The sequence below is a fragment of the Sceloporus occidentalis genome, unplaced genomic scaffold, assembly GCF_023333645.1.
Source record: "Sceloporus occidentalis isolate IW3139 unplaced genomic scaffold, rSceOcc1.0.p SCAF_10, whole genome shotgun sequence".
In the NCBI taxonomy this organism is placed as follows: domain Eukaryota; kingdom Metazoa; phylum Chordata; class Lepidosauria; order Squamata; family Phrynosomatidae; genus Sceloporus; species Sceloporus occidentalis.
The window spans coordinates 4209878-4225000 of record NW_028316990.1 but is presented as its reverse complement, the minus strand read 5'-3'; the positions used below and the strand labels follow the sequence as shown (position 1 = coordinate 4225000).

Sequence of the window (15123 nt, the reverse complement as noted above, 5' to 3'; positions counted from 1 at the left end):
TGAGCTCGGGCAAGGAAGTCACACTCTCTCAGCCTCAGAGGCAAACCCTCTCTGAAGAAACTTGACCAAGAAAGTCTTAAGTCTTAATACTTGAAGGCACACAACAACCACTACAACCACCACCACAACAACAACCACCACAACAACAACTTTGGGAGATATGGACTGCATATTTTAATGTTGTAGGCGATTGTGTTGTGCAGAGGAAGGGGCATAAAAATAAATTATTATTATTATTATTTATTAATAATAATTAATTATATTATTATTATTATTATTATTATTATTATTATTATTATTATTATTATTATTATTATTATTATTATTATTATTATTATTATTATTATGAACCTCTGCCTGGGTTCAGATCCTATAGCTTCTTTAAAGACAAGCATGGCTGTGTTTGTGGGTTTGTGGGTTTAAATCACACCTAAGAAGGGGCCCCAGGAGAAGTCGTGTGTTTGTGTGTGTGTGTGTGTGTGTGTGTGGTTGTGTTTAGACACACACCGGACTGGGAGGAAATAGTACAGGGGTTGTGTGTGTGTGTGTGTGTACATACAAACACCCTGGGTCAAAAGCAATTATAGGGATTGTGTGTTTCTGTTCATAAAAGATTGGCAGAAATGATGGAGTTGTGTGTCCTTAACAACAGACACACTCTCTCAGCCTCAATCCCTGACATTGCTCTTGATCCAGGGCGTTTGTGTGTACATACATACACAAACACACACACACAACCCCTGTAAAATTTGTTCCCAGTCCGGTGTGTATTTAAACACAACCACACACACACACACACACACACACACACACACGACCTCTCTTGGGGCAGAGAGACACATAGAGAGACTGAAATTGGAAGATATTACGGAGTTGTGTATGTGTGTGTGTGTTTATGAAAACCCCATTGTAGGGTCGCCTTAGGGTCGCAATAAATTTGAAATGGCTGGAAGGCACACAACAACAACTGCATGTGTGTGTATATACACACACACAGACACTTTCTAAACGTTTGTGGAGGTTTTGCTCACACAACACTGCCGTGAGAGAGTTGTATGTCTTTGCATACAGAGAGACTAGCTTCGGATACACACAAACACACACTACACACACACACACACACACTCAGTCTCTGTGTGTCCCTACAGAGAAGTGAATTTGGGGGAATTATTGGGGTTGTGTATCTGAATTTAGACAGTGCACAGGGGAAGGATTCGTGCGGGTTGTGTCTCTTTGTACACACACACAAACACACACAACACGAATAAAGTTAGTGAGGATCCGTTTTTGTGTACATACACAATGAATTGGAGGGCAATTGTGGAGTTGCGTGCCTGGACACACTGACTGAAGCAAAGGGCATGACAAAGGTTGTGTATTTCTCTACATACACACAGCTGTTGTGCTGGATGGTAGGGATTGTTTGTCTCTGTACACACACACACATGGAAGTGAGGGGAAAGTGTGGGAGAGATTGAAGGGGGGTTGTACACAAGGCCACACTGAATTGGGAGGAAAGGGTGCCCCTCACAAATATACAGACACACACAGACCCTGTGTTGGGAGTTGTGTGTCTCTCTCTGGAGAGCTACACAACGAAGTGGTGGCCAAATACAGAGAGAAAGAGACAAATGTGTGAGTCTCTGCGGAGGGAGGGAAAAGAGTGTTTGCCCGGATGTGTGCTACACACATGAGGACCATCACACAGACACACACACACACACACACTCACACACACTTGCTCCCCAGTGTATCCCCTTCTTAATAGTTATCCCCCGATCCCTCTCCGGAAGAAACTCTGCGGAGGCTTGAAATAGTAATAAGGGATAAACCTGGCATAAAATCGAACTCATTAGCGAAGTTCACCCTCGGACTGCTTTGCATAAAGCCCGGCACTGATTGGGAGTAATTAGGTTAAGAGACGCCACGCTGTCGACCCCCCGCCCCCCCCCCCGAAGAAGGAGCCTTCTTTCCCCGGAGCTAAGCAGGGCCGGCCCTGGATGGCACGCGGATGGGAGACCGACAACTGGCCAAACCACCTCTGCCTTAGAAAGCATTAGTGGGGTCAACCACTGACTTGAAAATGTATACATTGATAAACAGATAGATAGAAAGCTATAGATGGATCTATGCCTATATGTGTGTGTGTGTGTGTGTGTGTGTGTAGTATCATATATATCTATATCTATCTATCTATCTATCTAGATAGACAGACAGACAGACAGATAGATAGATATAGATATATATGCATATATATAAAGGTGTCTGTATACCTATACACACACCTACATACATCGAGACACACATATATACCTATATAGATATAGAAATCTATCTATCTATAAACTTTCAAGTGAGCTGTTGACAGCTGTTGTGTGTATATATATATATATATATATATATATTATATCTATCTATATGTGTGTGTGTGTTTGTGTATATATATATATATACACATTCATATATATATATATATAAGCACATGCAAACATATTATACACACACACACACACACACACACACACACACATGTATGTGTGTATATGTGTATGCACACGCACACACACACACACACACCCGCATATCCGAAGGGGCAAATCCTTCCACATCCATCCATCCATCCATCCATCCATCCATCCCTGGTAGGAAGGGAATTTATATATCTGGGGAAAGAAAACCATTTACTCCGCAAAAGAAAAGTCGGATTGACCCTGAAATTTCCGCTGAATTCAACCTTCTCCTCCCTCCTTTGGTCCCAAAGTGACAAAACCTGCCCCGAATCGGCCCAGTTTGGGAAGCTGAGGACCTGGGATCGGACCCCAAGTCTTGTCCGGGGAGCAGCCGTCTACATCCCTACGGATTTAGAAGCGCAACGAACCTGCGATACCATCCTTTTTCTCCGCGCCTCCGATCCCAGGCGACAGGATCGGATCGCTTTAGATTTAGAAGTTCTTTTGGCCTTTTCACTTTCACTCTCCCTACATTTTTCTTTCTTCTCCTCCCCAAAGGAACCCAAAGGCCTTCCTGAAATCCCTAAATTGAAACTGGTTCTCCGCTTTATCACCTGCTTTCCGAAATTAGCATTAAAAAGACTCTTATTTATAGACAAATCGGAGGCTTCGAGGGACCGCTTTTGGGACAAAATCTGTTTAAATATGTCTCTTAGTCCCTTTATTCCCTTTTAGTTCTGAACAGCTAACCCACAATTATTGTTTGCATATATATATATATATGCAACTGTAAATGTTTGCATATATATATATATATATATATATATATATACTGTATATTTGCATATGTAGATTGTGCATATATATATATATATATATATATATATATATATATTGTCTGTAGACAAACCCACACTTGTGTGTTGTACAACACTTGCATATATATATATATATATATATATATATGCAAACAAAACTGTATATGTTTGTGCATATATATACATATATACACACATATACAGTGTATATTTGCATATATAGATTTGAACTATATATATATATATATGTGTGTGTGTGTGTGTGTATATATATATATATATATATATATATATATTATAAATACACAAACAAGGCTGTTATATACCTAATAAATCGGTTTCGTTCCCTTTTCGTCCCCCCCCCCAAAAAAAAAAGTTATTAACGTCGGGGGATAATATATGATAATAATAATATCATACTACCAATAATCATTTCAATAGGCATAAAAATTTAATTTAAACTTGTAGTTATATATATATATATATTTATATATTTAAAACTATGAAACAATTTGAGGGGGGAAAGACACAGAAATGTGTATATTTATACATATATATATATATATATATTTTCCCATATTTATATTTCTTATTCCATATTATTTATATCACCAAAAAACCCAACACGGAATGGCTGTACAGGGGGTTGGAGTCCATAATTTACTTCGAAGAGAATTGCGTTAACGATGATTTAAATACAAAAACGAAACGAAACGAAAGGAAGGAAGCTACATTAAATATATACAGGAGGAGATGTCATACAAAGGAGCGTCCGCCTCACCCTCTTCGTGTTGTGTGTGTGTTGTGTGTGCCTTTTTTCACACACACAATTGCACACACACACACACACACACACAGGCACCCCGTACACATTTTGCAGTTCTTTTTCAGACTTTAATCCTCAGACCCTCAAAAAGCAAGAAAAGGAAAGGGAGAAAAAAAAGAGAGAAGGGGATAAAAAAGGGGGGATAAAAAAAAGGGGGGGGACTTATTTACTTTATGGTTTCTCAGAGGAAACATCCTTTTGGAAAATGATTTCCCCATTTCTTCCTGCCCTCTCATTTTCTTCTTTGCAATCCCAATGAAATTTCATGACCTTTCTGGGGTTATTTTGGCAATCTCATTTTTCCCTTTAGTATTCCCTTTCCCTTTCCAATCCCATTTTTCCTAGAAACCTTATAGTGTTCCTTGCAGTCCCATTTCCTTCCTAGCAATCCCTTTTTTCCCCCTTGGAAGTCCATTTTTGTTCCTTGAAATCCCATGTTTACCAATCCCATTTCGTGCCTTGCAATCTCATACTGTTCCTTGCAACCCCAATTTCTTTTTAGCCATTTCCCTTGCATTCTCATTTTTTCCCCTGGCAATCTAACTGTTCCCCGCAATCCCAGTTTGTTTTTGGCAGTCTCTTTTCCCTTCCAATCCCATATTTTAAGCAACCCCATTTTGTTCCTTGCAATCTCGTTTTTTCCCATGAAATCCCTTTCTCTTTGCAATCCCATTTTTCCCTAGCAAACTCACACTGTTCCTTGCAATCCCAATTTGCTTTTAGCAATTTCCCTTGCATTCTCACTTTGTTCCCTTGCAATCTCATGATGTTCCTTACAACCCCGGCTGGCTTTTAGCATTCTTTTCCCTTGCATTCTCATTTTGTTCCTTGCAATCCCATTTTAATTCTTGAAATCCCTTTTTTCTCCTTTGCGATCCCTTTTCCCTTTGATTTCTCCCTTGCAATCCCTTTTTTCCCTCGCACCTCCATTTCCCCCTTTGCAATCCTATTTTTTCCCTTTCTTTGCTTTCTCGCAATGCCCCCAGGACTGAAAACAGCAATCAATGGCCAAATCATAATCATAATCATAAAAGATTGCATTGATCGTGGATAAAATTTTTTACAAAAACCTATGCAACTAGGAAGGGTCGAGAGGAAAGAACTGCCCAGAAAAAAAGCTCCCCCCCCCAAAAAAAAAAGCTGGGGTTGAGGGGAGGCCATGCCAAATGCCCCCCTTTTTATCCCCCCAAAAGGTCCATCGTGGTCCATCGAGGGTGGCCTCGCTTTTGTCTGTCTGTCTGTCTGTCTGCAATCTAGCGGAGGAGGAAGCGGAGACGGAGTGTTTTAAACGTGAGACGTACCTTTCTTCGACAGTTCGTAAGGCGAGTCCTTGCTGAGGTCGAAGTGGGACTGGCTCCGGAGGAGTTTGCTGCTCTCTTTCGTTGTCAAAGCGGCTTCGGCGCGGCTCAAGAGCGTCTGATTTAATCCGTTCAAAGGCGGCCCGCCGTGACTGCTAGGCGTGACTGCCGTCGGGGCCGCATTAAGGGCCCCGAAGGAGCCATAGTTCGTGTAGCCCGGGTAAAAGGGGCTGGCGGTGTAGTAGAGGGGCCGGGAGAGGACCGAGGGTCCGTTGGGGAAGGGGCAGTGCGTGGTGGAAGGCGGCGGCCGCCCCGTCGGGGATGAGGATGATGATGATGATGATCCTCCTCCAGTTCCTGCTCCAGATCCTCCCAAACCTGGATGGACCTCTCTGAGGACCACCATCTCCCCACCTCCCTCCTTCCCTTTGTCCCCCGACGTGGCGATCTCCGCCAAGGACCACAGTTTGGGCTTGGAAAGGGATGCTGGTGGTGGGGCTGGAGGTGGTGGTGGTGGTGGTTGGGGTGGTGGGCCTCCACTTCCCTGGGGCGAGTGGATGACCGACTGGCCTTGGCTGGGCGGGTGGAGGTCCGTCGTCGTCGTCGTCGAAGGGGGTCGGTACAGGGCCGGCAAAGGGTGAGGGTCCTCGCCGGGACCAGGGCTCTGGTGGTGGTGGTGGTGCTGGTGGTGCTGGTGATGGTGGTGGACCTGGAGGAGGAGGCGGCCCGAGGAAGGCCCCAGTGGAGGAGGAGGAGAAAGGCCTCCTTTGGACGGCAAGGCCACCACTTCGTCGGGGCTTTCTTTGCAATCCGAATCGCTGGAGGCGCAGTCCGGGTCTTTGCTGCCCGGGGTGGGGGCCTTGGGGTCGCCGGGACCTGAAGAGAAGGGTTAGGGGAAAGGGAAGGGGAGAGACACAAAACCGTCTGAAGAACCTGCAGGAGGACCCCTGCTCTCTCTCCCTCTTTCTCCCCCCCAACCTCTTCTCCTCCCCCCCCTTATCTCTGATCCTTCCCCCCCAAGGAACCTTTTCTCCCCCCCCCCCTTATTTTATTTATTTATTTATTTATTTCAAAGATTTATCTTTCTCCCAAAATGGGATTGAAGACAGGTTACATTCATTATCTGCAATCCCTTCTCACCCCAAGTAAGCTTTTCTCTCCCCTCACAATTGTCTACTATCCTTTCTTTCTCCATGGAATCTATCCCCCCATTGCCTCTTACCCTTTTTCTCTCTCCCCCCATTATCTCTTATCTCTTCCCTCCCCAAGGATCCTTTCCTCCCCCCACAATTGTCCTTTATTCCTTCCCTCCCCAAGGAATCTATTTCCTCCCATTTCTTCTCTCCCCAAGAAATCTATTTTCCCCCATTATTTCTTATCTCTTCCTTCCCCAATGAACCTTTTCTCTCCCCCCCATTGTCTCTTATTCCAGGGGAGTCCCAACTCTATCCCACGTCTAAGCCGAGCTTTATTTCCAATTGAAGTCACCACCCCCCCTCAAAAATTGTCTCTTATTCCAGGGGAGTCCCATCTCCATCAGACTTCCAAGCTCAGCCTTAGTTCCAGTTCAAGTCCCCCCTATCTTCCAGGTTGAACCCTGTCCCGACTAGCAGTGACCAACATCCCATTCGTGGCTCAAGGGTCAGCCAACCCCAGACATCTATTTCATGGTTTCTGTGGGTCTGTGGTATAAGAGTGTGGGGCTGAAGGCATGGTTCTATCTCAAGCTTTCAGGGGACTTGCCAGTTCAAGCTTCTGTTTCCCATTGATCCCACTGGGCTTCTCTATTTAGAGTTGAGTTCCGTCCAAGGAAACCAAGAGGAATGTACCAAACCTCCAAATCCTGCGGTCCTTTAGGTGCTGTTGGACTGCAAAGCCCAGCATTCTTCACCTATGCTGGTCAGGATTTGCAGTCCAACATCCTCCGGAGGACTCTCATTGGTGACCCAGCTGGGAAGAGTGGTAGTCCCATCCCATTCATTTCCATGCGTCCTCCAAAACATCTCGCCTACGTTTGGTGGCCCAAGCCATCTCCTCTCAGGAGCTTCATGAAGAAGATGGGGGTCTTCTGACCATCCCCAAAGCTTCCCTTCCTTCTAGACCTCCATCCTTCCTCAGCACACCGTCCCCCTGTTTAAACATTTGAAAGGGTGTCATATTGAGGAGGGAGCGAGCTTGTTTTCTGCTGCTCCAGAGACTAGAACGAGAAAAGAGATTCCACCTCAACATTAGGAGGAACTTCCTCATAATAAGGAATATTAGACAGTGGAAAGTGTGGTGGAGTCTCCTTCCTTGGCAGTCTTTAAAAAGAGGCTGGATGGCCTCTGGGATTCTTTGATTGAGAGTTCCTGCATGGCAGAATGGGGTCGGACTGGATGGCCCTTGGGGTCTCTTCCAACTCTATGATGCTATGATTCTAAGACTTACCGATCTCGGTGGCCTCAGGGTCGCCCTTCTCCTCCATCTTCTGAGGTTCCTCCTCGTCGTTCTTCTCCAGGTCGATGTTCTCTTCCTCCTCCTCGTCTTCACTCCGGTTCCTCGGGGTCCAGGTCATCTTGTTCTCCTTCTTGAGCCGCCGCCGGGCGTTGGCGAACCAGGTGGAGACCTGGGTGAGGGTCATCTTGGTGATGATGGCCAGCATGATCTTCTCGCCCTTGGTCGGGTAAGGGTTCTTGCGGTGCTCGTTCAGCCAGGCCTTGAGGGTGGCGGTGGCATCGCGGGTGGCGTTCTTGCGGTAGGCTGGGTCGCCATAAGGGTAGGAACCCAAGGGGGCAGCGTAGGGGTGGTACCCCAAGGACCCCGCCATGCCAGGGGTGTGATCGTAGGGGGATCCCTGGAGAGAGGAAGGTGGGGAGAAAGAAGGAGAGAGACCGAAGCAGACCTTAAGTAAGGACAATTCTTTTCCAGTATCAATATTCTCAACCTATACAACCCCATACTATCTATCTATCTATCTATCTATCTATCTATCTATCTATCTATCTATCATCTATCTATGGACATGTCCCTCCATATTCGCTAGTGTCAGAGGCACAAGACCCCCGTGAACATGGGAAAAACCCGTAAATAACAAAAAAGCGCCATGTTTGTACCTGAGAGGTCCTCCATTGCAACTTTATGGTCAATATCTGCCAGACACTGACCACTGAATTGCTCTGGAGGAGCTACAAATGCCTATTTTTAATTTGTTTTTATTAGTTCTTTATAAGAATGCTTGCATTGATAGCTTTTTTATAACTTTGGGATGTTTTGGTCAAAGACCGTAGATAAACATACAGTACATACATACAAATGCCTAGTTATTCCCTCTAGGGATCTCTAGGTCTTTCAGTGCAACTTTTAGTTATGGTTGACCACAGAGTTGCACTGGAGGGCTTAGATATTCCTAGAGAGGACATATTAATCAAATCCGTGAGCGATCAAATCCGCAAATATCAAAGTCGCAAATATGGAGGGATGAGTGTCTTGGGCAAGGCATCTCCATCTCACCCTAGATGTCTCTCCCAATCTCCATTTCACCCTAGATTTCCCTCCCTAGGCGTTGGACTAGGACACTTGGGAGACCTGGGTTCAAATCCCGGCTCAGCCATGGAAGCCCATTGAGTAACCTTGGGCAAGTCACACTCTCTCAGCCTCAGAGGAGGTCAATGGCAAACCCCCTCCGAGAAGAAACGTGCGAAGAAAAGCCCATGATAAGGTGGCCATAAGTCGGAAACGACAAGTCGGGTCAGCAAACCCGGTGGCTTCCTTCGCCAGAGAAACCCTAAATTTAAATCCAGTGGACTCTTCTTCCCAAGAGGCCTAAACCTTCGCCTCCCAACAAGTTTTTCAACTTCGAAACCTTTCCAGGAGATTAAACCAAATGGAAGAAGGCCTGGAGAAAGCGGGGAGGGGATCCATTGAATGTTAGGAGGCAGAGAAAGGCGTCAATCCGCTTCCTTCGTATTGTCTTGGCCTTTCTCAGGCCGAACCTTTTGAATGGACTGAGATTTTTCCATCTTTTTCCCAATATTTGGCCCAGATTATTTCATATTGAAAAGGTAGGTAAATTTCCATTTAGAAATTTCCATTTACTCTCTCTCTCTCTCTCTCTCTCTCTCTCTCTCTCTTTTACTTCCTAAATTTCCCCTTCGACCCCCAGGTTAATAATGGGGGTGCTGCCAATAATAATAATAATAATAATAATAATAATAATAATAATAATAATAATAATAATAATAATAATTTTTAATAATGATAATAATAATCTCAACAGACTTGCGGTGGTGGGAAATAAGGTTTGCAATGTTGAAACCGGGAAAAGAAAGCGTCAGAGACCGTTTGGATGTTTTCTTTTCCTCCTCCTTCTCACTCCTTCTGTCCTTCTTTCCTTCCTTTCTTTCATAAGGAAGGATGGGAATCTAAAACTGCTTAGCTGGACTTGAATTCAAACAACTGGAAGCCAGGGAAGCGGTAGGGAAGTGTTTCTGTGAGAACTATCTATCTATCTATCCATTCCTATTGCATGCATTCCCGTCCTACACGTGTATTGTAATTCACACACACACACACGTGTGTATTTGGAGAGAGGAAAGATGAAGAGAACTTCAATAAGTGTGATCAGCAAAGGGAAAAGGAAAGCAAGCTGCGTTCAAAGCGGCCGGTCGAAACCTGCGGTGTGAAAGTGTCCCTTTGTGTGTGCGCGTTTTTTGCACACAACACACACCCAGCCCTGCAATTCCATAGAAATCCAGTTGTGGGGATTTCTATGGGGGGGGGGGGGATTCCCTTATTTGCCTCTGCCTCCTAGGGACCCTCGCGGAAAGGAGAGCTAGGGAACGGATGCAAAGCTTGACTCGCAAAAGCATGTCGGATTCAGTAAATGGGTCGGTTTGGGTTTGGGTTTTTTTAGGGTGGGACCCCAAAAGGCGATGTCTCCTGTTGCCATTCCCCCCCAACTGCCATCCTGCCCTCTTTCACTGCCCCCAAGCTTTACAAAACTAAAGGGTAATTAAAACAAAACCCTTCCAATCTAGCCCCAAAGCTGCAGCCTTAGCCCTATTCCTTCCGACGCCTTAATAGTTGACTTCCTAATAGATAGATAGATAGATAGAATAAATCAAGCTTCGAGGAAAATTGCACTTGGGTCGAAGCAACCTGGGGCTCTTTACTCCCGAGTAAACCATACCCGGACCTCTTTGACTTAAATAAAATACAATAAAAATAAACCCGACTTCTCTGCGGCAGGTTTAGCATTTATTTTATTCTCTCCCCCCCCCGCCCCAACTTCCTTGCAACGCGAGAGAGAACAGGATCGGGGCCTTACTCTCCGTGAGGAAGGTTGCAACCTAGATCCTCCTCCTCCCAAAAGCAGCAAAGTCCTATTCCTAAAGCGATCTTTCTAAATCTCCCCGGGGAGCTATACCTTCCCGACAATATGAAAAGCAGGATTGGGGCGGGAGGCCACACTGTCTCAGCCTCAGGGGAAGCTCACTGGAGGAAATCTAGACCAGGAAAGCCCAGAAAGGAAGGAAAGAAAAGAAAAGAAAAGAAAAGAAAGAGACAGCTGGGGGAACGAGAGAGAAAGAGAGAGGGGGAGGGAAAGAAAGGATGAAAGAGAAAAGAAAGGGAAGGGAAGAAGGAAAGTGGAAACAAGAAAGAGGGAAGGAGATAGCTGAGGCGAAAGAGAGAAAGAGAGAGAGACGGAGAGAAAGGATGGAAGAAAGGGAAAAAAGGGAAGGAGGCAGCTAGGGAAAAGAGAGAGAAAGAGAGAGAGGGCTAGAAAGGAAGGAAGGAAGAGAAAAGGAAGGGAAGGGAAGAAGGAAAGTGGAATCAAGAAAGAAGGAAGGAGACAGCAGAGGAAAAAGAGAGAGGGAGAGAGGGAAGGGAAGAGAAGAGAAGAAAAGGGAAGGAAAGGGAAGGAAAGGAAAGGAAAGGAAAGGGAGGAAGGGCTTTCGGGTGGCTCTAAGTCGGGAAGGGCTGTGAAAGGCCAGCCTTCAAGGCGCTAGTCCTCACCCTTCCCTCCCTCCCTCCCTCCCTCTCTCGGCTTCCAGGGCTCTCTTACCACGTAGGAGGAGAAGGCGGCTGCTGCTGCTGCGGCGGCGGGGTCTGCCCCGTACTGGAGGTGGGAGTTGTATCCCGGGGAAGCGGCGCTGAAGGCGGTGGATCCGGCGTAGGGCGAGAAAGCCGAGCCGGAGGGGGAGCGTCCCAGCTCATCGGTCCGGGGTCCGGAGAGGACGCTGGGGCTGTAGGCCGGACAGGAGTAGAGGGCCAGGGAAGCCGAGGGCTGGTAGAGGTAGCCCTGAGGGTACGACATGGCACTCGAGCCAGGGCAGCAGCCCGCATCAAGCAGCAGCGGGCCAGGCCAGGGCCAGGGCCCCCGGATCCGACGCCCTCCTCCTCCTCTTCCTCCTCCTTCTTCTTCTCCTTCTCCCTCCACTGACCCCCTCCCTCCCTCCCTCCCTCTCTCTCTCTCGGGGATCTTCCTCCTCTTCTGCTGCTGCTGCTTCTTCTTCTGCTGCTTCTTGCTCTGCTTCCTCGGCGGCCGACGAAGGGCGCAGTCCTGGCCTCCTCCTCCTCCTCTTCTTCCTCCTCCTCCGGCCGAAAAGGCGAAGTTAGAGCGCGAGGCTTCTGACGCGCTTCGGGCGAAGGAGCAGCAAGACCCGCCTTCCCAGGAAAAGAGAGAGAGAGAGAGGGAAGGAGGGAGGGAGGGAGGGAGGGAAGGAGGGAGGGGGCTCCTGATGGGCTCGCCACAAGCCAACCAGCTCCCTCGCTCTCCCCCCCAGCTGTCTCCTGCCCTCCCTCTTTCTTTCTTTCTTTCTTTCTTTCTTTCTTTACTTCTTTCGCCCCTTTCCCTTTCTCTCTCTTTTCCCCAGCTGTCCCCTTCCCACTTTTTCTCCTTCCTTCCTTCCTTCCTTCCTTCCTTCCTTCCTTCCTTTCTGCCTGCCTGCCTGCCTGCTTTCTTTCTTTCTTTCTTTCTTTCTTTCTTTCTTTCCTTCTTTCTTCACTCTTTCTCTCTCTCTCTTTCCCTCAGCTGTCTCTTTCTTTCTTTCTTTCCTTCCTTCCTTCCTTCCTTCCTTCCTTCTTCCCCCTCTCTCTTTCCCTCTTTCTCCCAGCTGTCTCCTTCCCACTTTCTTTTCTTCCCGCTTTCTTTCTTTCCTCCACTCTTTTTCTCGCTCTCTTTCCCCCAGCTGTCTCCTTCCCTCTTTCTTGTTTCTGCTTCCCTTCTCCCCTTCCTTTTCTTTTTCTCTTCCTTCCTTACTTTCTATCCCTCTCTCTTTCCCTCGCTTTTCCCAGCTGCTTCCTGCCCTTCCTTCCTTCTTTCCTTCCTCTCTCTCTCTGACTCCCTTTTCCTCAGCTGTCTTTTTGTTTGTTTCCTTCCTTCTTCTCTCTCTCTCTCTTTCCCCCAGCTGTCTCCTTCCTTCCTTCCTTCCTTCCTTCCTTCCTTCCTTCCTTCCTTCCCCCTCTATCTTCCTTTCTTTTCCCCAGCTCTTTCTTTCTTTCTTTCTTTCTTTCTTTCTTTCTTTTTTCTTTCTTTCTTGTCTTCTTTCTCTCTCTCTCTCTGTGGCTCTCTTTTCCCGGCTCAACTGCGCCGGCCTCTGGCAGGCTCTTTAGCGGAGAGGCTCACCTCCAACTTTCTCCCTTTGCTAAAGACCCCCCCTCCCTCCCTCCTCCATCAGCGCAATTTCCCATTTGATTTATATGGTCTCTCTCTCTCTCTCTCTCTCTCTCTCTCTCTCTCTCTCTGGCTCCCTGCGCTGGAATGCAAAGGCACTCTCCCTTGATGAAATAGATTTCATAACAAGATTTACTAGCCATTAAAAAAAACAACAGAGAGAGAATGAGAGAGAGAAGGTGGAGAAAAAGACTCAGGGAAGGAAGGAAGGAAGAGAGGAACTTTCTTCTTTGGGAAGGAGATATTTTAAAGCCATGGAGGAAGAAATGGCCGAGGGAAAGTGATGTTCAAGGCAACTCCCTGGATTTAGAGAGATTCGGAGGAACTCCTGTTGCCCTTTTCTAATTAATAATATCAATATTCTTGATCAATATATAGCCCTACTGAAGACATTGGATCCACTGTTTTGCCCTGGTTGGTTTCAATGGGTCTCACTTGGACCCCTTGAATTGACCACCCCTTTGAAGAGGTTTGGGGATCGCGACGCCTATAAATCCAGAGCATTTTATTTAGGACTCATTTTCTGTGCCATTTTGGCCCCAGGAGGGAGTTTTTCTTGGCTGGTGGGGAGATGAGAAGCCCACATTTAGCTATGGGTTTTTGCATTTAGGGGGAAACACTAGGAGTTTGGGGGATCCCCCCTCCCCAACCCATTTTAACCAGGTTTTTCGGAAGACCACCCTCCTGCTTTGTATGTTGCAAAAATAACAGGGGGGGGGGGAAGAGTGAAAGAGATGGCCATCCCTCTATGGCCAAGTCCCCAGGCAAATCATTTTAACCCTCCATGAATAATAAGAAGAGAGGTGAGAAAAACCAGATCCAAGGACAGTGGCTGGTCTTGTGGGGCTGAGGATCGGGACCCCCAAATCTTCCCTTCCGAGTCTTCCCCCTTTCCTTTTTCTTCTTAGCAAAGTGGGGCCCTTTTGCTGCCATTGCCACACACCCCGCCTACAGTTCTCCAATACTATCTATTCTGTCTGTCTGTCTATCTATCTATCTATCTATCTATCTATCTATCTATCTATCTATCTATCATCTATCTATCTATCCATCCATCCAGAGACCTTGTAGCCCCTTTGAGACTCACTGGAAGAAAGAAATTGGCAGCAGGAGCTTTCATGAAGCAGACAGAAGTCTGCTCATTTCTTTCTCTCAGTGAGTCTCAAAGGTGCTACACGATCTCTCTACGTACTGAGCCCACAGACTAACACGGCTATAGCTTTAAATTCTATCTATCTATCTATCTATCTATCTATCTATCTATCTATCTATCTATCTATCTATCTATCCACTGCCTTTGCAACGATCCTGAGAAAAGGGGCTCTCATTTTCTGTTTGTGTGTATCTGGATGTCCTAAAATTGTGACCTCGAGGGACCAAAAGTGGGGTCAAATGGGATGCCAAGGGGGACAAGGGACAGTAGGCAGCCCCTAACCATGCTATTTTTAAGGCACCCCAAATTCCTCGAAAAGCAGCCCCCAGAGACCTTTCCTGCCCCCGATCTTTAAGCCTCCCCCCTCCTTTCCCCATAAAAATAACTCATAAAAGAGAGAAAGGAGATTAAAACCATATGGGCCCAGAGCAAATCCACCCCGATCTGCTTTGTAATCTGCTTTGATTCGGGCAGATCTAGTTCCCCGGTAGGAATACATCCTCCTTTGTGCTATTCTTCCCTCTCCTTTTTCATTATTTTTGGAAAGGAGGAGGGGTGAAGATCGTGGTTATGTAAGGTGCCTCTGGGCATCACCTTGGAAGGTACTTTCTGCTATTCAGACACACACACTTCCCTCTTCATCTTCTCCCCGCTTGGCTTCCCTTTGCAATTGCAGAGATCCAGATCCAAAGTTAGGTCCCAAACACATTGCGGGAATAACCCAGTTTGAGACCGCTTGAACAGGAACAGGGGGATGCTGAGCCCAGACGTGATCACACACACACACACACACACAGAGAGAGAACTTCCGTTAGGCTTTGCCCATTAAGGACAACCAGGAGTATAACATCCCAAACACACTCCAGAAATAACCCAGTTCGACACCGCTTGAACTGCCCTGGCTCAAAGCTAGGGAATCCTAGG

General features: G+C 46.6%; 1 protein-coding gene across 2 annotated transcripts; it reads right to left on the bottom strand.

Annotated features, from left to right (window-relative positions):
• Nucleotides 1-3768: 3768 nt before the first annotated feature.
• IRX5 (iroquois homeobox 5) lies at nucleotides 3769-12273 on the bottom strand. 2 transcript variants are annotated; one of them, XM_089539665.1, is made up of 3 exons: nucleotides 11436-12273; nucleotides 7820-8225; nucleotides 3769-6268 (listed from the first exon to the last, which is right to left on the bottom strand). In XM_089539665.1, exons 1-3 carry the CDS (start codon nucleotides 11685-11687, stop codon nucleotides 5379-5381), a joined length of 1548 nt encoding a protein of 515 aa, XP_089395791.1. In that variant the 5' UTR covers nucleotides 11688-12273; the 3' UTR covers nucleotides 3769-5378. The 2 variants fall into 2 exon arrangements, with proteins under 2 accessions (XP_089395791.1, XP_089395792.1); XM_089539666.1 differs by lacking the exon at nucleotides 11436-12273 and adding an exon at nucleotides 9650-9923 and having other exon boundaries at nucleotides 3770-6268.
• Nucleotides 12274-15123: the final 2850 nt, after the last annotated feature.